Here is a 25,392-nt window from a genome sequence, read left to right as displayed (position 1 = left end):
AGTACCTCAGTAAGCAAAGACACTGTGGAAATCTGTCTGGGAGTTTGAACAGAATTAAAACATTAGTAAGCAAGACACTACTCAGTGAAGGGAGACTCTTTTCAGTTATGCCTAATGGTAGGACAAGTGGCAAGGGGTACAAAATTGAACACAGCAGGTTCCACCTCAACACTAGGAGACACTTCTGTGAGGCTGTTTTTTTTCAGGGTGTTATGAGCATTTCTTGGTCAGTGTTCCATCAGAAATTACCCTCCTTAGAGCTTTGCAATGGTTAGTCAGACAGGAAGCAGATAGATAGACAGGTAAAAGTAAAGAGCAGCACAAACAAATTGTAACATGGCTGAGATCTCAGTGATTCTTTTACCTGCTATGCATTTGGGAAAGGTGTGTGGTTTTAATTATGTTTGACAATAATCCCTTCTATATTATCAATGCCTGTATTTAGATATTGTTACAGATATGATAAAGAAGGCGGGAGTGGTTAAAATAAAAGAACTGAAAGTCAGAAATGCAATTAACTGCTCTGAAACTGTCTTTATGCCTATGTGCAAATTCTTTGGTTCAGCATTTTAAAACCTGGATAATCTAGACTTCTCAGTTTGCCAAAAATTCCATTGTTCCCAAGAGAATCAAACTTTATTTTATAAATAAGTGAATTTGAAATTATTAAATAAACAGAATATAGATTCATTTAGCGCAGGGTTAATGCAATGCATTTTGTTTGCACTTTGAATTTTGCATTGAAATTGCAAATTTTAGACATAAATAATTGGAATTCACGAAATTAAGCAAGTTCATACAGTTTTATAATTATCTTTATACATATTAGAAAATGAAAGGTCTTCTAGCATTCTGGAGGGTAAAGTAAGCAATGAAAAAATACTTGTATATAAAATTCTACTTCTAAAGAATTTATGCTAAGACTGTAAGCCAAACAACTATATCAAAACTGAGGGAATTTTAAATAAAGTCCTTATTTCAGCTTTAAATTTTCCTTCATCTGTGAGTTTCAGTTAAATCACAGCGATAGGTGCTAGAAACTGATGAGAGCAAATAGGCTCATAAAATCTTTGTGTGTGACTTGCCCACTCAAACATTAAGCTAATATTCCTTATTATTCCTGAGCAACCTCATTCCACGATTCCTTTGTGCAAATATCTGTGCGCAGAATTGCAAATCTCTGTTTCTCAGCTTCACACTTTCTCTTATCTCTGAAAATGTCAGCTGTGACTAATGCTTGCTATCCACTTTTAGCAACTCAATTCCCATTTCTAACATTATTTTCCTAGTTATGCAATAGTAGTCTTCTTCTTTATCGACCATATATTTAAATCATTAGAGGTTTAAATTCAGGCTAGATGACAGATATGCCAGTTTGAAGCAAGCTAGAGTGTTTTGGTGAAAAGAACTAGATAATGGGCAGTGAAAAGGTAAACAATGGTTGTGTCTCCTTCCCTCATCAGTCTCGCTGAGAACTCTGAGAAGAAAAAGTAAATAATAGATAACATTCTCCATTTTGTCTCTCATTCTGCCTTTGTCTTCAGACCTAGCCACATCTCCTTAACCCCATTGCCACTAACCTTCCTTCTTAATCTCTTGGTTGCACCTCCATTCTTCCTGGGAACTGGGGTAAGGTTGAGAGGGGCCGGGAAAGGTGTTGGGGTGGTTTGAGAGCCCCTCCTGGGGACTCAGGTTTCTGGGAGGGGAGTTGTGCTTTTGTATTGTTTATCCTTTGTATATTTCTGTATATAACTGTATATATTGTAAATAGCTGCTTGTATATTTGCTGCTGTAAAATAAATAGCTTCATTTATATTCCCGGAGGCCTTCTGAGTTAGCTGGGGCAATTCCAAAAGTGTGGGGGGGAGGGTAAGAGCCCAAACCATCACAACAGATATCACCAAATGTCTTTGATTTAATTGCTTCTACTTGATCAGAACTGGATCAGCTTCCTATGCTTCTGCATTATCTTGTTTCTTCAGGGGAAGCAATGAGTGTTAATGGAGTAACGTTTTGTCTGAAGTATATGTTTCCCTGAAATCCTACTCATATCATAGAATCATAGAATCAACCAGGTTGGGAGAGACCTCCAAGATCATCCAGTCCAACCTATCACCCTGCCCTATCCAATCAACTAGACCATGGCATGAAAGAGACATTTCATTGTATTAGAAACACCATACAAATAATGGTCAGGTAGCTGAAGCAAAGTTAAGGTTATCTTGGTGTGACTACTCCATACAAGCATAAATTATATGTGTGAAATCATGTAAGATTTCAGTCTATTTTTTTTCTGAGTAAGAATATCCATGCAGGATCAGAACCACTTTTAGCATACAGAGACTAATTCACTTTAACTTTAGTGATGTCTCCTTGTAGACAAGATGTGAAAATAATTACTTGTATGATCTGAAAAATACATGATATAATGGCTACAAATCAGATTAATGTCCTTCAAACACACTGTGGCTCACTGGCACCCACAGTAAGAAGGGTCCTGCTGAGGAACCCACATACGAGAAGAATGGCCAGAATTCCCTTTCGTGTCTGCTCATATGTTATATTCACTCAGCAGTTCGGTCTACAGTGGTGTTCAAATCTGCATGCCTTTGCCTTTGTCTGTTTCAAAAACAACACATGAATTGCTGGGATATGAAAAAAAAAAGCTAGTTCTTAAATCCAAGTATGAAATAACCCAGATTTCACTGCTTTAGAGCCTTTTAACTTGGTGAGTCATCAGCTCGCACATTGCCATGGGCTGTGCTCTGATTCGAGTTCATTTCTAAACTGTGCAATTTGGAGCTAGGTCACATTTTGTAGAGGAAACTGCCAGGAAAATGTCAGGTGTTAAAGAAGTTTTATTGAGGTTTATTGCTCTTTTGATGATGGACAGCTGCTGCCAGGACACAGCAGAAAACATGTTGTTTTTTTCTCTGAAACACTGTATTTCGAATTAAAATTATGAGCAAACTGAAGACCACTTGTGAACACCAAAACTTATGTAGTGTCTACAAAATGTGTTTTAATCTTCCTTTACTTGGTACCCTCCAAGACAATTTTGTGGTATTAGAAAATTTGGTGAAATTAAATAATTTTTTTTTCCTCAAAGATTCTGCAGAGCCTTTTACTTTACTTTGCTGTCTGCCTTAATAGATATTCAGAGCCCTGAGAATATGTATGAAACTTTCATTAAAGACCCCTCATGACTTATTAACTAATGTCTTAAATTAAAAAAAAAAAAAAAGTTTAAAGTCATTGCTTATTTTCTTTTCTCTCTTTCTTTGAAAAAAAAGTTTCCCCTTCACTACCTAGGGAAGTCCTTCTTCTATCTTTTGGAGGTAATTACACTCAGTCAAAAGCTTGGTAGTGTTTGCAGTGGAGTCACTGATGCTTTGAAATGAAAACACTGATGCTCTGAAATGAAAACACTGTTCCAGACCTCCTACCTTATTTTTTAGTAGCTCTTACATCAAAAGATTATATTGGCTGAATTCTCATGAAAGCAAAATATCAGACAACAAAATTCTCAAGTATTCCTGCAAAACTCCAAAATTCATAGGAACAATAACTTTTGTCTCTGTGAATAAAGGAAACAGGTTTCACTGAGCTGAACTGAGCATATGTCATTTACGTTTAACATTATTTTTGTTCCCCATCAAGACTGCAGAGAACTCCCTGGTGTAGGTAAAAATATGTCACCATCCTCCCAGAAATCTGCAGAGCTAGCAAGGAGCAGGATGGAAGAATTATTTCTTTCCGCGCTTCCAACCATAATGTGAACAAAAGAGAGAGGAGGTTTTGGAATGGCTGTTATCAGGGATGCCAAAACGCAACACTCTGGCAGAAAACTGGCTATTAGGAAAAGTAGATTTACTATGCTACAAAGCTAGAAAAGCCTAATGAGACAATCACCTATGGGCATATTCACCTGAGTAGGAGTGGTTGAGGACTCATCAGGAAAATAGGTAGCAGAGAAGACACTGCCTGATCAGCCAGATAGGCAAAGTGAATAATGATATTGTACCTCTAACCTACAGTTCAGAGTAATGGCTTGGCAAACACAGTTTAAAACAAAGCACAGCCATTTTTTAATCAGAATATCTGAAGAATATTTTACTTTCCAAAACACTTTAAAAGGTCAACTCTTGGTTACTAGAACCAATGTTAAAATTCTGAAGTTTCTGTGGGCTGGAAACTTCCTTTCTCAATGCATTCTAGTCCTGATCTTAATATATCCTGGAGTGCATAGAGATGAATTATTTTTTTAATCTGTTAGAGGCTGGGAAGGAAGCCCTCACCAGGAATAAAAATAGATTAGTGCAATGAGTTGTGCCTGGAAATGTTCTGAAGTAACAGTTTTCATATTCATTTCTATTACATGTTAAGCCTCCCCCCATTAAGGCAGAATAACGAAGCACAGACTTTCCACGTTGAAATCTTCTGGGTTTCAAATTACTGAAGTGCGGTCAGAGGCTTGAACTGCAGATTGGTACCAGACAAAATGTCAGAAGCAACTCCACTAGGTTCCCTGACAATCTAATCTAAGTCCCATTAAAATCAAGAAAATGCACTTACAAGATCAACAGGCTTTGGATGAAGCCCTCGCATGTTTCTAAAGGTTTTCCTAAGAAGACCAGTGCTGTTGCAGCCAAACAGTCTTAACAGGAGTTGCATCTAAACACCCTTGTAGTGGTAGAGACAGATGATGCAGAACTCTGGAGGTCTCTCAGTATGTGGAAGATGTTTGCCAAATAGAACCAAACTGAGAAAATCACAGGTAACTAACAATTTCATGCCTTGTCCTTTACAGCTTCTGAGTTGATTTTTTAACTCTTCTTATGGATTTATCATACAAATGTTAGCAACAAGCAGCCAGAACACTAACAGCAAGTCCCCAGCTGGCTAAGTTTGCACTGATTTCAGACAGAAGACATCACAGTTCTGCTCAGAGAGAAAGATTCAATATTACATTTTAGGCTGAGTTTGATCCCTACTCCAGTCCCACTTCTGCTCCACCGAGCTGGTAAAACATTAAAACAAGGATATTCCTGATTAGGACACACACTCACAAAATAATTTTAATAGGATATTGCAAGCAAAAAGATACTCATAAGTTATCAGAGCAACTGCTCATATATAAAGACGTTAGACTGAAAGTCCTACAACAAGACCTGGAAATAGCTCACTGAGTGCATGCATGAATGTTATGTATGCATTCTCCTTGTGGGCTTGAACTCTGGCTTAGATGTGCAGATTTTTTCAGAAATAAACTGGCTCAGCAATGACAGATTCTGCTTCAGCCTTGTTGGAAATGCCCTGAAGTAAGAAGTTTCCATAATTACTTCTATTCAGAAACTTTGGGCAGGAAATAATGTAATAAAGCTAGCTTGCAAATCTAGGCAATTATAAATAAGTCTCTGATTTTCAAAGGGTATGTCTGCAGTTCAAACACAAGATCTTCTGAGAATCTGAGCAAAACAACGTTGCTTTTCACATGGATGCTGACGTGGGGCTTAGTCTGAGACTTGGGTTGATTGTTAGTGAAGAAACTTTTGGAGCAGAGCCGCTATTTGACTGGGATGAAAATCAGGATGAAAAGTTGTTGTACTCCTTAAATTATTGTGAGAAGTACAAAATCCAGGCTGTACATCAAACTGGAACCAGACTTGTGTCTGTGTCACAAGGTCTCACAATCTCTGTTGAACTGATATTTGCCCTTCAGTTCACTGACCTGATGACATTATCCTGCAATGCACAGTTTTATGCAGTGTCCATTGAAATAAAATTGTAGATCCTGTTTTGTATCATGCCACCTTTCTCAGACAGAACCACACAGAATCACAGAATCAATCAGGTTGGAAAAGGCCTAAAGATCATCAAGTTCAGCCTGTCACCCAACACTATCTGGTCAACTAAACCATGGCACCAACTGACACGTCCAGTCTCTTTTTAAACACTTCCAGGGATGGTGAGTCCACCACCTCCCTGGGCAGCCCATTCCAATGGTCAATCACTTTCTGTGAAGAACTTCTCCTAACATCCAGACTAAACCTGACCTGGTGCAAGTTGAGGCTGTGTCTGCTCATTCTGTCACTGGTTGCCTGGGAGAAGAGACCAACCCTCACCTGGACATAATCTCCTTTCACGTAATTGTAGAGAGCAATGAGGTCTCCCCTGAGCCTCCTCCTCAGGGTGAACAACCCCAGCTCCCCCAGCCACTCCTCACAGGGGACAGCTATTTTCTTTCTTGTACCACCAATATCTGTACAGTTACCTCTACTCCATTCTGGTGAGACCCTCACCTGGAGTACTGTGTCCACTTCTGGAGCCCCTATTACAAGAGGGATGTGTCCAGAGAAGGGCTATGAGGATGATGGGAGGGCTGGAGCACCTCTGCTATGAGGACAGACTGAAAGAGTTGGGGCTGTTCAGTCTGCAGAAGAAAAGGCTCCCAGGTGACCTTCTTGTGGCCTTCCAGTATCTGAAGGGGGCCTACAAAAAAAGCTGGGGAAGGACTTTTTAGGATATCAGGAAGTGACAGGACTAGGGGAAATGGAGCAAAGCTGGAGATGGGTAGATGTGGATGCATTTCTTGCTGACAGAAGACATGATTTGATAAGCACGAGCAAACTGTGCTGCAAAGAGTGTCCTTGAGCCCATCCTGGAGGCAGGAACTAAGGCGATGAAACAAAACCCCACGTCCAGCTGCAAGGGGGCAGGATCTGCTGGCCACAGGAGGCTGACCCACAATATGCCTCTTCCAAGTTTGGCATAAAAGACACTGTATCACCACAATAAAGTGACCACAACTTTAACCACAATGATATCGCATCATGACTCTGGCTGCTGTCCCACTGACAGGTAGGTTCAGACTGGATATGAGGAGAAAGTTCTTCACCATGGGAGTGGTGAGACATTGGAATGGGTTGCCCAGGGAGGTGGTTGTGGCCCCATCCCTTGAGGTGTTTTAAGGCCAGGCTGGTTGAGGCTCTGGCCAGCCTGATCTAGGGTAGGGTGTCCCTGCCTATGGCAGGGGGCTTGGAACTAGATGATCCTTGTGGTCTCTTCCAACCCTGACTGATTCTATGATTCTGTAATAATCATCATGCATAAAGGCTGCATTCACTATGCAACTCAACAGGAAAAGTCTTAGGAATTAATCAGAAAAGTTAAAAACCACCACTATGGTACCAGCTTTTTAATGGTTGTAGCTAATCCTGATTTTAGAGCTATACATATGACACATTCTGGTTTTATACCATATATATGAAATAATTTCATAGTCTTTAATAAAATCAGCAACAATAATCTTAGTGATAACAATAACAACACCACCATTAAGGTCATTCCTATGTTCAGGTTTGTTTGATAAAATTTTCAGTCTTTCAGAGACAGTGGCTACTGTTTTTGCCTTTGAGGGGAAACCTGACATAGTTACACTCTTGTAGCATGTAAGTAAAATGGAGTTTCTAGTTATGGATATTTTCAGTGTCTAACCTTACTCTATGAAAATTATGCAAGGTTTGTAAAGGCTGTTGTGATTTTGCACAGAGGACTCCTGTACCACCCCAAATGAAACATTCTACTGTGGCTGGCTTGTATAGCAGACACTCCCCCCCAACCATGAAAACCAAACAAAATCAAATAAAAAAACCAACCACTACCACCACCAGCAGCTACCAAAAAAATCCCAACAATAAGAAACAGACAAACCCAAAAAAGTCTCAAACGATTATGTTGAAAGAATTGTCTGTAAGGGGATGTAGCAAATTTATGGGGACATGAAAATTGCTGCATTTTCATTATCCTGGTTTCTGTGAAGCTGTGGTCTCTGGAAAGGGCCATTAGGCATATCTAAAAAAAAAGAGACTGCTCAAACTGCAAGAATCCCATGATAAGTGTAACTTCAGGGAAGCAGCACCCATTTCAGGTGGCAAAGATCTGACTATGATGTTGATAGGATCTGCTTTCTGGACACACTGCCCAGCATTGTACTGCTTGGACACATTGTTAATAATAATAAAAATAATAATTAAAAAAAAAAACCAAACAGTTCAAAGAAAATAATCCTGATCTGGTGCTATAAAGCAACACATAGATTATGCCATTAGAATTGGAGGTAGAAAAAGCCTTTGATCACCCATCTGAGAAAGAAAAGATTGTTTTACTTCTTCCTTGACACAGTTAAAAAAAGGAATACCTGCGGAATTTAAGTAAGAAAAAAGAAAAAAAAAGAGTAAATGGTAAGAATTGAGTATGAAGACTATGATTAAAAAAAAGAAACCCAAACAAACCAAAACCGAGCAAAAAGTGAAAGGAAAATAGAAACAGCAAAAAATGAAAACAGCAAATTCCCACTTCATCAGAAATCTTCTGACACAGAAGATGGATTAAGGAATGTAGGAATTCAGGAGGAAGGAATCTGGAAGGAAGGAATCTGGAAAGAAGGAATTTGGAAAGGAGGGAATTTGGAAGGACAGAAGGAATTCAGAAGAAAGGAATTCAGAAAGAAGGAATTTGGAAAGAAGAAAGGGAGGAAAGGTGGGAGGGAGGAAGGAAGAGAGGAAAGGAGGAAGGAAGATAGGAAGGAAGGGAGGAATTTGGAAAGAAGAACTTTAGAAGAGGGAAGGAAGGAAGGAAGGAAGGAAGGAAGGAAGGAAGGAAGGAAGGAAGGAAGGAAGGAAGGAAGGAAGGAAGGAAGGAAGGGAGGAAGGAAGGAAGGAAGGAAGGAAGGAAGGAAGGAAGGAAGGAAGGAAGGAAGGAAGGACGGACGGACTTTTTCTTTGTGCTCAAATATGATGCAGTAATTGCATGGAAAATGTTGGTGAAGGCACTGAGTGATGAAAATCATGGAAAAAATAGACATTTAAGTTAATTAAGCTTTAATAATTATTATATCATTTTAGGGTATATAAGGAAACCTTTAACCAAAATTACAGTATCACAGTATCACAGTATCACACAGTATCACCAAGGTTGGAAGAGACCTCATAGATCATCAAGTCCAACTCTTTACCAGAGAGCTCAAGGCTAGACCATGGCACCAAGTGCCATGTCCAACCTTGCCTTGAACAGCCCCAGGGATGGCGACTCCACCACCTCCCCGGGCAGCCCATTCCAGTGTCCAATGACTCTCTCAGTGAAGAACTTTCTCCTCACCTCCAGCCTAAATCTCCCCTGGCACAGCCTGAGGCTGTGTCCTCTTGTTCTGGCGCTGGCCACCTGAGAGAAGAGAGCAACCTCCTCCTGGCCACAACCACCCTTCAGGTAGTTGTAGACAGCAATAAGGTCACCCCTGAGCCTCCTCTTCTCCAGGCTAAACAACCCCAGCTCCCTCAGCCTCTCCTCATAGGGCTGTGCTCAAGGCCTCTCACCAGCCTTGTCGCCCTTCTCTGGACACGCTCAAGCATCTCAATGTCCCTCCTAAACTGGGGCCAGCTGGATGTGGCACCATTCACCACCACTCTCTGGGTCCAGCCCTCCAGCCAGTTCCTAACCCAGCACAGAGTGTTGCTATCCAAGCCGTGGGCTGACAGCTTAGCCAGCAGTTTGCTGTGGGGGACAGTGTCAAAGGCCTTGCTGAAGTCCAGATAGACCACATCCACAGGCCTCCCCACATCCACCAAGCGGGTCACCTGATCATGGAAGGAGATCAGGTTGGAGAGGCAGGATCTGCCCTTCCTAAACTCATGCTGGCTGGACCTGAGCCCTTGGCCATCCCTCAGGTGCGCTCTTATCACCCCTAAGATAACCTGCTCCATCAGTTTCCCTGGCACTGAGGTCAGGCTGACTGGTCTGTAGTTCCCAGGTTCCTCCATCCAACCCTTCTTGTGGATGGGGACCATTTTGGCCATTTTCCAGTCTCCTGGGACCTCTCCGGTGAGTCAGAGAGGTTAACGTAAGTGTACTTACACTGTACTATTTTCAACATACTTACCTTAGCCAGAGAAAATGTTAAGAAATTATATCAGTCTCCACAATTGTAATAATGCAGTTACATTCAGCCTTCCAGGAATAAAAAATGCCATGAGAATGCAAATGAGTTTGATTTAAGAGAAGATGCTAAAGAGCTCCATTCCTGACAGAAGTGTTTTGGGGGAATGCATGACTTGTATTTGGATCAAAATGGAATTCTCCTGACACAGACCCTGAATGCCACTGCCACTATAGGCAGATTATTTTGAATCACTTTCCTATTCAGATTCCTGTGCCTCCAATGAAGTTTTTTAAGATTAAAAAACACAAAAGAATGAAATTAGCCTGTCTCATTAGGCAATCTGGAATTTTGAGGAACTTGTGAACTTGGCTGAGGTCAAGAGGCCTAGGTGATTGCTGTCTTCAGAGATGAGCCCAGTACTTGCCTCTTCTCTACCAGAATGAGGTCATCACAAATGAGGAAGTGGTCATAGATCTACTGCACCACTTAGATACACATTAGTCTATGGGGCTGCATGGGCTACACTCAAGGGTGCTGAAGGAGCTGGCAGATGTACTAACCAAGCCCTCTCCATGATTTACCTGAAGCCCTGGCTAGCTGGGGAGGTGTCAGTGGACTGGAGGGTAGCAAATGTGACACCTATCTACAAGAAAGGAAAGATCCAGGAAACTATAGACCTGTCAGTCTGACCGTGGTACTCAGGAAGGTCATGGGGTAGGTTATCTCAAGCGCCATTACACACCAAATAGAGAACAACCAGGGAATCGGGCCCAGTCAACATGTGTTTAGGAAGGTCAGGTCCTGCCTGATGAACCTGATCTCCTTCTACGACAAGATGGCCTGGGTACTGGAGGAGGGAAAGGCTGTAGATATTGTCTACATAGGCTTCCCAAAAGACTTTGGCACTGTTTCCCACAGAATTCTCATGGACGTACTGACTGCTCATGGCTTGGACAAGCAAACTCTGCTGCATAAAGCACTGGCTGGATGAAAAGACCCAAAGGATGGCAGTCAAAGGAGTTAAATCCAGCTGGCAGCCAGTCACAAGTGGTATTCTTCAGGGGTCCTCAAGGTTGGGACTACCTCTGTTTAACATCTTTATTGATGAAGACATAGAGTGTGTCATCAGTAAACCTGCAGATGACACCAAGTTGAGTACCAGTGTTGATCATCATGAGGGTAAGGAGGCTCTACAGAAGGACTGGATAAATGGGCCAATGTTAATGGCATGAGCATCAAGAAGGCCAGATGTCAGGTCCTGCACTTGAGTCACAGCAACCCTAAGCAATATTACCACTGGGGGAAGTGTGGCTGGAAGGATGTCTATCAGAAAAGGACCTGGGGGTTGTAATAGACAAACAACTTAATATGAGCAAACAGTGTGCCCAAGTGGCAAAGAAAGCCAATGGCACCCAGGCTTGTACTAGAAATGCTGTGTTCAGCAGAGATAGGGAGGTGATTGTCCCCTTGTACCCGGCTCTGGTGAGGTACTTCGAGTACTGTGTTAAATTTTGGGCACCTCATTACAAGAGGCCCAGAGAAGGGCAACAAGGATGGTGAAAGGCCTGGAACATAAACCCTATGAGGAGAGGCTGAGGGAGCTGGGGTTGTTTAGCCTGGAGAAGAGGAGGCTCAGGGGTGATCTCACTGCTGTCTACAACTACCTGAAAGAAGGTTGTAGTCAGGTGGGGGGTGGTCTTTTCTCCCAGGCAACCAGCAACAGAACAAGGGGACACAGTCTCAAGTTGTGTCGGGGGAGGTATAGGCTGGATGTTAGGAGGAAGTTCTTCATAGAGAGAGTGATTTGCATTGGAATGGGCTGCCCAGGGAGGTGGTGGAGTCATTGCCCCTGAAGGTGTTCAAGAAAAGACTGGATGAAGCACTCAGTGCTATGGTCTAGTTGACTGGATAGGGCTGGGTGCTAGGTTGGACTGGAAGATCTTGGAGGTCTCTTCCAACCTGGCTGATTCTATGATTCTAAGAGGGATGTGGAGGTGCTGGAGCAAGTGCAGAGTTGGATAACAAAGCTGGTGAGGGGCCTAGAGAATAAATCTTATGAGGAGTGACCGCAGGAGCTGGAACTCTTTAGTTTGAAGAAGAGGAGGCTGATGGGAGACTTCATTGCTGTCGATAGCTACTTGAAAGGACATTGTGGAGAGGCTGCTGCTGGTCTCTTCTCACAGGTAAACAGTGATAGAACAAGGGGGAATGGTCTCAAGCTGCATCTGGATAGGTTTATACTGGACATTAGGAAACATTCCTTCCCAGCAAGAGTGGTCAAGCATTGGAATGGGAAGCCCAGGGAGGTGGTTGAGTCACCAACCCTGGATACGTTTAAAAGTCGTTTGGATATAGTGTTTGAGGATATGGTTTAAGGGTGAACTTTGTGCAGTAGGGATATCAATTGGACTTGATGGTCCTGAGGGTCTTTTCCAGCCAGAATGTTACTGTGATTCTATGATTTCCACAGTACAGTTTCTGGCTCAGAACAGAAAATCAAATAGAAAGGAGACAGAGAAAGCTTCCAAAAGCACATATGGTGGCTGAAAATGCTTTCAGAAACCAAGAACACATCAAGTCTGCATAAATTTGAAGGAAATCGGGCACTTAAATATGAATATAGACTCAACCTTTTCTGAGATTTAGCTGCGTTCAATACTCAACAGAGATGATGCAAATGTCCTGCCCTCCATCAGCCTGTGGCCTACATGTAGTTCAGGAGAATAAAGTCTAGTGTAGGCAGATTCAAAAGAGCAGCACTACAGAAGTAAAAGCACAAAGGTAATGTAAAGCCACATTAGGATGCCAGCAAATCTGTTAAACAACTAATATACTTCCATGCACTTGTAAAGTGAAGCCTTAAAAGTTTCCATACCTTGCTTTTAACAAACAGTGAAGCTAGGGCCCAAACAGACATAAAAACTTGCTTAGCCCTTGTAGCCAATCAATGGCAGAGTTTCCAGTTTAGTCCCTTATCACCTAGTGCGTAATTCATGACTTATGGGAAGCAATAATCCTCAAATATAATGCAATTTCATTGAGTTGTTAAAACATTATATTATAGCACTTTCAAATGAGATCTGCTACCAGCAAACTATACAAAATGGTTTAGAAACTGAGGACATAGAAAACCCCAAGGAAATAGCATAAAGTGAGAAAATAGCCTCTGAATTTGTATAATTCTGCCAAAGAAAGTAAAAGTCACCTTAAGAGAATGAAAACAGATTATTAAAATGAAGATCCTAACATGATACAAGTGTGGAGAAGGGAAGAGACTTGAAGGGAGGAGTTGTAAGGGAAGACATTAGGATTAGTCTTTTTTCCTTACTTGGCACATGCCACTGATGCACATGTCCAGGGATTCAGTGTAGCATCGGGTCCCATCCAGAACCTTTGGTGCCAGCTCCACAACCAGAGCTGTTCCTCTGGCCTGGCACTTGAGCGAGCATGGGTTGTCAGGGTCATTAGAGATGGGAATCCACTCATAAAACTGTCCCTGGTACTTGACATCGTTGTGAGCAGAGCACTGCTGGGCACGAAAATCACCTGCTTCTGGTAGACAGTCCTACAGAAAAGAAAGAAGAAAATGTCAGCAGGCCTGCTCAGCAGAGCTAGTCACGCTCATTCAGCTGCTGTGCTCCAGAGCTGCCAGATGTAGAGAATTTTCCTGTTTAAAGAAGAGTGATTGCAATAGCTACAAAAACATAGAATTCCGCTGGATAATTGTATCTTTTACTTTTTGTTCTGTAAAAGTATAGAGAGAACACTGAGATCATGTGTAAATATGCTTGGGATACCAGAAATGCATTATACATGTCTTAACCACAGCCCTGACATGCCCTTGCTGAATCTCTTTTCACTTGTGCATGTATGTGAGGAAGTGCACATGCACTGCTGCTCTCTCCCAGATAAATTTTCTTCTCTGTTTGAAGAGAAAGAAACCATAACTTTGTTTATCCAAGCTCTCCTTCCAACCTTCTTCTTTTTTTTTTTTTTCCCCCCGCAGTGACCTAAATCAATTGGTAGGACAAAAAGGATTAGAAAAGTGAGACAAATATTTACATTTCTTTAACTTACAATTTCAGAACTCTCATAATTAACACCTTACTATTATTTCACTGAGAAGACATTTAAAAAGACAATTTGTTAATCCTTCAGGTTTGTAAGTCACACAAACCCTACCATGAACCCAGTACACCTGATCTAAAAAAGAGCACTCATACTACTTAAAGTCTCTTGATGAGAGTGTGAGGCTTTTCTTACATCCACACACCCACACACTTTCCTTGCATCAGTGCTCACAACTATGAGTCAAGTTCTCAAGAGAGCAATAGGAGATTCAAAACCATGAGACTTCAGACAAAATAAACAGGAGGTTTTTTTTCACTTCCTTTCCAGTTTTTGATCCTTGAAAAATGATATTTTGTGTTATTGTGTGCAAGCAGCCACAAATGCTAGAGATGTGTGGTCTGGGGGGGGGGGGGGGGGGGGGGGAGGGGGAGGTTGGGATTTCTTTCTTTTTTTGACATAACCTCAATTTCTGAAATGATAACTGAAATACAGGAGCAAAATTTTAGGAAAAGCATTGAACATTATGAGAACTATGGCAAAAAAGCAAATGATGGCAATATGGCTGTCGGAGATAATGAAAGTCCTGTAGTCCTCCAATTTGCTGCTGTATGGAAATCTGCTTCTCAGTGATATCTGGTCTAATACACAGTGAAATTAATGCTCCTTATACCCCTCATAACCCTTTCTAGAGGGCTATAACTTTTTTTAACATAAAAAAATCATAAATGCCAATTATAGACTTGACAGGGAAGGATTTTGAGATATATACATATATATATATATATATGAGATCAGATAGCTAGACAATATCCTTATGAGATGTCTATACTTTTCCCCCAGACTACCTCATCCTACTGAAATTCAGCTATCATTAATGACAACCTTATTCATAGACTTCTTATCCTTCCAGCTAGGAAAGCCTTGCTGCTATTAAGGCAAAATATCTCTTCTGAAGTTTAAATAATCACCTCTGTTTCTGAGACCTTTTCATGAACTTTCATTCACTAACACTTTTCTGCTTCTTTGAAACAGGGCAGGTTATTACAGCTTTCAGTATATGAATAGCACGGGAGATGCCTGTCACTTTGTAATACTAAAGGATCATTATTTGGTATTAAGGCCTAAAATAAACCCGTGTTAAAACCTAAGTTTTCAAACCTTCTCTTGAAGCAAAGTGGCAGAATCTTGGCTATACATTTCTCATTTTTATACCTTTAACTCAAACCAAGGGTAACCAGTCTGGACTTGCATTCGCTGTGTAGTGACAATGTGGTTACACTGTTTTTGTTTGAATGTCGAATGATGCTGGATCATATAGAATTATAGAATCATAGAATCAACCAGGTTGGAAGAGACCTCCAAGATCATCCAGTCCAACCTATCACCCAGCCCTAACCAATCAACTAGACCATGGCACTAAGTGCCTCATCCAGGCTTTTCTTGAAGACCCCCAGGGACGGTGTGATGGTTTGGGGGTTACCCCGCCCCTCCCACACTTTGTATTTGCCCCAGCTAACTCAGACAGACCCTGGGAATATAGATGAAGCAACTTATTTACAGCTAGCAGAATTTACAAGCAGCTATTTACAATATATACAGTTATATACAATTATATACAGAAATATACAAAGGATAAACAATACAAAAGCACAACTCCCCTCCCAGAAACCGGAGTCCCCAGGAGGGGCTCTCAAACCACCCCAACACCTCCCCCGGCCCTCTCAACCTTACCCCAGTTCTCAGGAAGAAGAGAGGTGCGGCCAAGAGGTTAGGGAGCAGGGTTAGTAGGAGCAGGGTTAATGAGATGTGACCAGGTCTAAGGCAAAAGCAAGAGTGAGAGACAAAATGGAGAAAAAGTCTTTCTTCTTCCCAGAGTTCTCAGCGTGACTGTGAGAGAAGTTGACATCAATAGTTTTTCATTTCACTGCCTGTTATCTAGTTCTTCTACCAAAACATTCCAGCTTGCTTCAAACTATCACAGACGGTGCCTCCACCACCTCCCTGGGCAGACCATTCCAATGGGAAATCACTCTCTCTGTGAAGAACTTCTTCCTAATATCCAGCCTATACCTACCCTGGCACAACTTGAGACTGTGTCCCCTTGTTCTATTGCTGGTTGCCTGGGAGAAGAGGCCAACATTTGTCATAGTGAACTATCTACATATCTGAGGAATGGCATTAAGCCACAGATCTTCAGCTAATCTGCTTTGTACCACAAGAACTGATTTTCATTTCATCTGCTTTGTATTTGATTGTGATGCAACACAAGAGTCATGAGTGAAGCTACAACATAATTTTTTTGCTGTCACAGTGCAAGGGAATAGCACTGTGGCTACAAAATGTTAAATGGATAAAGGTACAAGATGGGGGGGAAAGGATTTGTTCTAAATCTTGCTCTAGAAAAATATGTATCAAAGAGCAATAATCCAAAGGTCATTAGTCCTTTTTGAAAATGGAGGTTGAAAGTCCAGGTTCATAAGTGGAATTTTACTGATGGAGGAGAACAGACAGTTTTTCTATTTGTTTTAAAAAGTCAGATGTTGGAAGTATTTCGGTTTGAGGGAGGCTAATAGGAAGGCTAAGGCCTCCTTGGAATTCAGTCTTGCAAGGCAAGCCAAAGACAACAGAAGGAGCTTCCTCAAGTATATTTCAGGCAGAATGAGCACTAGAAGCAATAAAGGCCCAGTGCTGAATGGGATCGGTGCCTTGGTGTCAGAGGATGCAGGTAAGGCAGAGCTTCTGAATTCCTTGTCTCTGTTTATACTCAGGAGCCGCACACCCCTGAGGCCACAGAGGAAGACAAGGTTAAGGAGGATGCTTCCTTGGTTGATAGGGACTGGGTTAGTGAGGACTGGGTTAGGGAACAGTTAAGTAAACTCAACATCCATATGTCCATGAGTCTTGATGGCATGCATCCACGAGTGCTGAAGGTCACTGCCAGACCATCATCTTTGGTAATTCATGGTGGACAGGAGAGGTGCCTGGAGATTGGAGGAAGGCAAACATCACTCCAATCTTCAAAAAGGGTAAGAAGGAGGACCCAGGTAACTATAGACTGGTCAGCCTCATCTCTGTCCCCAGAAAGATAACAGAGAAGCTTATCCTCAGCTCTGTGCTTAGCCGTATCAAGGACAAGAAGGTCGTTGGGAGCAGTCAGCATAGTTTTGCAAAGGGGTAGTCATGTTTAACCAACCTGATAACCTTCTATGAGGATGTAATCAGGTGGATAGGTGATGGAAGAGCAGTGGCCATGCTTTACCTGATTTCAGTAAAGCATTTGACACTGTCTCCCACAGCATCCTCATAGCTAAACTGAGGAGGTCTGGTCTGGGTGATGAAGTAGTGAGGTGGATTTGGAACTGGTTAAAGAAAAGAAGTCAGAGAGTTGTGGTCAATAGGACAGAGTCTAGCTGGAGGCCTGTATAACTAGTGGAGTCCCTCAGGGGTTGGTACTGGGATCAGTATTATTCAATGTACTCATTAATGACTTGGATGAGGGCATGGAGTGCACTGTCAGCAAGTTTGCTGACAACACCAGGCTGGGTGGAGTGGCTGACACACTGGAGATTTGTGCTGCCATTCAAAGAGACTTAGACAGGCTGGAGAGTTGGGATGGGAAAAGCTGAATAAAGTTCAACAGGGGCAATTTTAGAGTCATGCACCTGGGAAGGAACAACACCATGTACCTGTATAGGCTGGGGACTGACCTGCCAGAGAGCAGTGAAGGGGAGAGGGACTTGGGAGTCCTGGTGGATGGAAAGATGGCCATGAGCCAGCAGTGTGCTCTTGTGGCCAGGAAGGCCAATACCATTCTGGGGTGTATTAGAAAGGGTGTGATTAGTATGTTGAGAGAGAATCTCCTTCCCCTCTACTCTGCCATGATGAGGCCTCATCTGGAGTACTGTGTCCAGTTCTGGGCCCCCCAGCTCAAGAAGGACAGGGAGCTGCTTGAAAGAGTCCAGTGCAGAGCCATAAAAATGATTATGGGAATGGAACATCTTCCTTATGAGGAGACACTGAGGGAGCTGGGGCTTTTTAGCTTGGAGAGGAGGAGACTAGAGTGACCTGATTAAAGTTTATAAATATGTAAGGGGCAAGTGCCAGGAGGATGGAGCCAGGCTCTTCTTGGGGATGCCCAGTGACAGGACAAGGGGCAATGGGTGGAAATTGAGGCATAAGAGGCTCCATGCAAACCTGAGGAAGATTTTTTTTCACTGTGAGGGTGACAGAGTACTGGAACCATATGCCCAGGGAGGTTGTGGAGTCTCCCTCCCTGGAGATATTCAAAAACGGTCTGGATGCATTCCAGTGTGACCTCTTTTAGGTTATCCTGCTCTGGCAGGGGGTATGAACCAGATGATCTTTCGAGGTCCCTTCCAGCCCCTGACATTCTGTGGCTCTGTGATTCTGTGATTTTAAAATCTCCAGAAAAACTTAGAGGCTATCAGGTGATTTTTGTGGTTGGGGCAAAATGTGGACACAGGACAAATTTTGGACAACAGCACAGATTGAAAGAGTAGAAAAATAGGTGGGAAATTCATTATTAGCTGCGTAATCATAGAAAATGTGATCTTTATGTTCTGCTTTCAAACAGGATGAACAAGACAGTTACAGCCTGCCCCAAGATCTGGTTTAGCTCTATTTTCAAAGAGAGAAGAGACAAGCAAACAGGAACAATGTGGCCTTATTTCCCGCTGCAAATTCTTCTGGTGCATACCCTTTCTCTGATTTTTTTTTTCTGTCCATAAATGAATACAATCAGGACTATTGGCTTGGCTTAGGCTTGTTGGAGAAATCCAAGCCAACTGTCTTGTTTGGTTCAAACTTGGCTCCACCTTTTAAATTTCCTGACTTGCAATATCTTTATTTTTACAAAGACAGACAAGTCCAATAAAGCACACAACACACAAACTTCATCATCCTGTGTTGTACAGTATTCAATACCATGTTTGTTGTTTTGGATTTTATTTTTAAATCAAATAAATTGAAAATGCAGAGTCAACATAACAAGCTCTCAGGACACGGCAGGTGACCTGGACTGATGATAAATTCTTCCAGTCTTTGACATCATGATCAAAATAAAACAACAGATTTAAATAATACAGTTTGTGTTTAAACTTTCTCATGTGACGTTTGAAGTCATTCAAAGGATACATTCAAGTAGTCAGAAACACAGACATGCATACTAATCTTGTTACACAGATATGAAAAAGGGTCACAGTCTGGTCTATCAGTTTTCTCCTACTGAAGTTCTGATTCCTAAATCTAAGGCTATGAAGATCCCTTTCCTTCAGGGTGGGGGGTAGGATTTTTCTTTCAGCAACAAATCATTTGTACTTGCACCCACACACCCACAACACTTGCATAATCTTTTCAATGTTTTGCACACTACAATGGACAACATTAAGAGAAGTAATGGTTCAAATGCTAGATACAGGTCACTAAGATTGTAAGAGCTGTAGGACTTGGTATTACTTATCAACCTCTTGTCTGCGGTTTCAGTGTTGTTCTTTTTTTGCTTTTTAAAATTTATTTCTTCTTGTTTTATATCAGTGGGGATCAGAACCTCCTTGTGCTGGGCTCTTTGCAATGATACAGTGAAAGACAGATAGAAGCTCACAGACTGTAAACGAGTGTTTTAGATGCTGAAGTAAAAACTAAGGCAAAGCCAGCCTTCTGTTACATATCTGTTCATACATTAAACTCCTATTTTCTTCCTCACACTTTGCACACCTTTACAAGAATGTTTGCTGTTTCAAGGCAGTCTTTCCCATGCTTCAGCTCTGAAGTGCTGGCTCCTGGACAGGAGAAACCACAGACTAACTCCACAAAACCTTCTTTCCTTTTGAAAAGCAATCAATCAATCAATCAATCAATCAAACAAACAAATCCCAGCCTGCTTTTGGTATGTGCATGAGCTCTCGATGGAAGAGGATTCTCTAAAATGGCCAGCTAGTACTTCTTCACTGACCTGAGCGAAGCTACATTTTACTCCACCTAAGGGTCTGATCCTGGAAGCTATCCAACAGTATGCAGCTTGTCTGACTGCAAAACAGAATGATAGACAAGGGCATGCCCACAGTTTGAGACAGTCAAAAGTCATGGGCCAAGCCAGAGTAGCAGCAAACCCAAAGTAACGTATCTTTGCACAGGTTATGTAGTTCTGCAAGGTATTTTGCTAACCACATCCTCACAGCCTGTGTTTGGCTTGGAGCTTGCAGCAGTACCGGTATATGGCTGCAAAATAAAAGCTATAGTTCTGCTTCAGGTTTCTCCATCTTTGGCACTGCATGCAAATTTTATTGGCTTTGTTTTCCTTTGGTAATTATCTATGGGTCCCTGTAGACATGAGGAACCAGTGCCATTACACTCCTTGAGGAATCAGAAAGGACTAATAAAATCTATTTATATTCAAGCTTCCTATTAAGTAAGGCTTTTAGGCTAGGAAAGTGAATGTACACTGAATAGAAAATAACTGTTCCTTCTCTAACTCTGTGAGTTTTGTGTGATGTTCTTTAGCTTGTGAAATTTTATGAGATATTCATTAAATATTGAGCCTATAATCTCCATTCATCCTATCAGGTCAAAATTTCCTCCACTACAATGCATATGTATGTAACTTGAAACATTATCAGAAACCTCTTTGATGTATGAAATCTATTTAAAAATAATCATAGGAGTTTCATCTTCACTTTTAGAGACACAGTGCTGGCCATATTATTACAGCTTCATTCGCTTCCTCACATCCAAGTTATTTTTTTTTTAACTTGACCTCCTATTCGACCTCCTATTGTAATTCATAAGGTCCATGGAGTTTTGCCATGTTTGAATCCCATTCAAAACAATTTCTATTAATCAACAAACCATTGGAAAACATAAGATGAATCCCAGATGTCCCTTGATAGTGATAGGTAGATCAAATTTCATAGGACACAAGGGGGTCAGGCTTTTTAAAGTTTACTTAGTGGGTGAAATGAGGAAGGTTATATCTCAGCTGTGATAGGTGGAAACAGTTGAGGAACCTTAAAACAGTTTACAATGTATGTGCTTGTATATTTGCAGAAGCCAAGAATGATTTACTACACCTGGAACTTTTCCTCTGAGAAAAAACTACTAACAACCTAACTACTCAGTGTGCAGCATCTGACAGAATAGCTTATTGAACTAGTGCCGTGAAGTATGCACAAAGTTTTAGATTCACCATTTTCCCTTCTGAGACAGAAAGCCTGACGTCCTAAAGTAGAGGCTTGGCCAAGACATTCATTCTTCAGATAAAAGTAGAGAGACATAGGAGATCTAGGGGCTCAGTGGAAACTCCGCTTGGCCTTGGAGCCTTGCTGAGTGCCCTGCTTGAGTTAAGTTTCTTGCAGTCACATTTTTCACTAGTCTACTTCTGTGAACTTCTAAATAGGTTAGGATCGTGCTTAGCTGCTTAGTGAAGCTCGTACCAACTCCCAAGAGAGAGAGAGGCATGAGAGAAATATGAACAAAGTAAATGATGGAGTATCAGCAGAGGCTTCTACTCCATATTACATAGACATGAAGTGGAGATTAAGGCTGAAACGGTCAGTGAACTATAAATTTAAACTTTTGTATATATTTGTCATTAGAAATACTCATACAATAGGTTTTTGTTACAAAAACAAAAGACATCTCCATAGAAGTATTTTTCACATTTTTGGCAAATAATTCAATATGCAGCTTTTAATGTAGTTTTAAAAAAAGAGTTTGTTTTTAATATTAACATGTAAATGTTTAAATTACATATACACATTTAGTTATTTTTTTCCCTCCCTCCTTAATTTAGCTACAAAACCCAGACCGAGAATTTCAATTGTAGAAGATTTCATATGGAACTTCTAGCTGTCCTCTGGTAGAGGATAGAAAAAATTATATTTGCTAATCACTTTTACAGCTCTACAATTTTCTGCCTAGTCATGATGTTTCTCATACACACAAGCCAGTGTTTCTGAGAGTTATGCACTTAATGGAAGTTCTTCCCAGAGAGAGTGATTTGCCATTGGAATGGGCTGCCCAGGGAGGTGGTGGAGGCACTGTCTCTGGAGGTCTTCAAGAAAAGCCAGGATGAGGCACTTAGTGCCATGGTCTAGTTGACTGCATAGGACTGGGTGCTAGGTTGGACTGGATGATCTTGGAGGTCTCTTCCAACGTGGTTGATTCTATGATTCTATGATTCATGTTTGAAACTTTCCTGCAGGTTGGGCTTTGGTGTATAGAGAGAAGATAGTGGCATTTTGTTAAAAGTAAGATCAGCAATATCTTTGCTGGCATTTAAAAATGCAGCATGAGTTAATAAAAAATGGATGGAAGCAGCTTGACTGAAAGCTAGCCAACAAATGGGGGATCTCATTGCATCGAAGTGAAGAAGGTGAAGTATGCACAGAAAAGAGTTGCAGGTGCTGTTTACAAGTTTTGGTGGTCTGATTAATGGGATCTACAATCTACAAATTTTATCTTATGTTTAATGGAACTTCTCTAAAACTTGCTGAAAGAGATAGCAATGTTGTCCAGCATTGTCTATTTTCAAGTCAAAGAGCAAAATCTCAAGAGCAGCTTTATATGCAATGATTATTATTACACTGGGAGACATATTCAAGTGAATGTCAAAAGCAAAGTCAAAGTCCCTAGGGGATGAAGCATCACTCTGATGGATCTCCTCCCTGGTCTGACTCAGAAGACAGTGCAACAAAAGGAAAAAATAGTATCAGGACAGGTTAAAAAGTTTTCAGTTACAAAAGGGGGTTTGATAAGTGAAGAGAATGAAGAATGCCTGTGTGAAGACAGTATGCATTTGAAAAAAACATACTTCAGATACAGTTCCTGTAGCTGGGGGAGGAAAAAACAAAATCCTGCACAGTAGCAGGACTCAAAAAGAGAAAGGGCAAATAAGGTACCATGATAGCCTAGGACAAAAGCTGGAGAGAACGTGGCTAGTAAGAAAAAAAAAAAAAAAACTAGCAAAAGAATTCTGTCCACAGTTTGGAAATAATTTTCTTTATTTTTCATAATGTTTAGCATAACAAGTCATCTACAAAAAACAAAAAAACCCAAGCACATTCTCATTGCCTTCAGAGTGATTTTCTAAAGTAAAACAAATGACTGGCTCTCTCCTCACTGTGATCATATTCTGAAATGGCTGGAAACACACTTGGATTAAATACAAATAGTAAAAAGAAAAAAGCAGATGTATTTGAACCATAAATCATCTACAGATTCCCTCATTCGTTCTTTTACTATTTACACACGTGGCTTCATATGCCTAACCTTTCCAGTTTCTGGTTAACAGCAGGCAATGCAAGTGATGAACATACTGGTCTGGATTTATTGTATAAGGATTGCTCAGACACATTATGGACAGCAGGATCAATCTCTCTTATGGTCTATACTATGCAAAATGATACAGCATATCTAGAACAACACAGGTCACTGAAAAAAAAAGGTGCATCATTCTCTCCCCATGCCTCTCTTTTTTTCTTTGTCACATGTTTCCCCCCAAACCCTGTAACTTAATTTCAGGATGAATTAAAACCATCTGTAGCAAAGTCTTGCAAACAATAGCGACTATGAAAATCTGTTCATTGCCAGACTGCAAGGAGTACTCTTCTCATTCTCCATTTTCACCTTTGAAATTGAGAGCATACTTTTAGCACGTATGACTACCCATCCTTTCCTGTAAGAGGACAGACAGACAGACAGACACACACACACACACACACACACACACAAACACACAAAGTCAGCTCACATAAAGACAGTTTGCATAAAATAGAAAGACTGTTTATTTCATGAACATATCTATCCTCAAGTTATGCACAAGCTAATGGTAATGAACATTTGTATTTCAAGACTTAACTGATTTCCACAAGAATCAGAAAGGAGTTTTCCACAGTTTATGATAGCTAGCTTCATTTGCAGGGGTGGAATAGGGGATTTGATCTCACTTTTGTTTAAAACAACAGATCATCATCTAACAGGTGAAAATGTCGGAAGCTCAATTCTCCTGATTTTCAGTGTCTTTATGGAAGAATTCTTAAAATACTGCATAACTTTTCCAGAGCAGCCATGGGATAAATTAATGTTTTCCACAACCAAATTTGTGTATATGTATCCTCACATTTTGGAAACAAAGTGTCGTGGATGGGGTACTCTGTGACCTACGCCGATTAGGCAGAAGGGAGAAATTAACTAATGTGAGAGGATATTTATAAATATATATATATTTATTAACTTCCAATATTCCAACTCTTGCCACCCCCAATCACTGAACTTTAATATTAATATTCGTTTTTGCATGGTTATGAAGACATTATGGGAATATATATCTATAGAAACTTATTAATAACTAGCAAACATTGAAACTATTAACAGAGAGAGAGTTTTCCCCACGGCTTAATGCCCCTTGGGGTCTTATACTATTTGCCCAGCAAAGCTGAGCTGAAAGCTGCTCTCTGCTTTATGGCAGAGGTAATAGAAATTACAGAGGCATTTCAAGTATTTACTGACAATTCAGATTAATAAGAAATCACCCTCTGGGCCTATGTCACAGCCTATTGCCAAGAGTCCAATTCTTCAGAGTCTCTGCCTGTGGACTTTAAGGCTGGAATCCTCCAGTTTCAGGGGAAATGGCAGTCTCTGACCTTGTGCTGCTGATTTCTGCTGGCTGCTCTCTCCAGGGGTAGGCAGGCAGGCAAGCAAGCAACGTGACAGAGCCACAAGTAATGTGGGGAAGGCTGCACATGAGCCTGTGTACCCCTATTTATTAAATGTGGGCCGAGAGTTAATGGTCTCATTGGCCACTCGAATGACCAATCAGGTTGGCAGTCAGCCAAACCTTACCATACTAGGCAAAAGGTACTTGCCTGGACTATCACAAATATGGGGATCACAGGTGCTCACACCAGGAAGAAATGAGCTGGGCGTGTGGGGACTTACACAATCAGGTGTCCTGGGCAACTGACTTTATGGCCCCGGTCTGTTGTGCCCTTTTGTGCTCGTTTACCCCTGGTGCAGGCAGAGAGACATGTCCAGGCAGAGCAGGCATGAATAAGCCTGCTCTCAGGCCTACTGGCCCTCCACAACACAAAGACAGTAGACTTCATTAAAGAGAAATTATATGATTTGTCTTTACTGTTCTGAAAGACAGTTCATTAGTACAGCTACACAGTTCAATAACAAAATGGATTTCAGTGCAGAGATGCAGGTCTGGGGTTCCTAAATTGGTTTATTATTTCTGCTGGTGGTGCAAAATGTGCCTAGCCCCAGAAACATGGGACTCTAGCACAGGATCCTATCACAAGCTCTGACATTGATCATTGTGACAACGCCTTTGCAATGACTGATTTTGTGATACTTATGTGCATCAC

At 41.3% G+C, this 25,392-nt stretch overlaps 1 protein-coding gene across 1 annotated transcript in view; it reads right to left on the bottom strand.

The window, feature by feature from the left end:
* The window catches only part of ADAMTSL1 (ADAMTS like 1), a 207,889-nt gene that overhangs the window by 130,297 nt on the left and 52,200 nt on the right, over positions 1–25,392 (bottom strand). The window contains exon 4 of the mRNA XM_064140676.1: positions 13,266–13,502. Coding sequence (XP_063996746.1) covers positions 13,266–13,502 — 237 coding nt within the window. The remainder of the gene's footprint in view (positions 1–13,265; positions 13,503–25,392) is intronic.

The sequence above is a fragment of the Pogoniulus pusillus genome, chromosome Z (assembly GCF_015220805.1).
Source record: "Pogoniulus pusillus isolate bPogPus1 chromosome Z, bPogPus1.pri, whole genome shotgun sequence".
Classification (NCBI taxonomy): Eukaryota; Metazoa; Chordata; class Aves; order Piciformes; family Lybiidae; genus Pogoniulus; species Pogoniulus pusillus.
The sequence above is the reverse complement of the archived record's forward strand: the minus strand, read 5'-3'. Positions and strand labels throughout refer to the sequence as shown.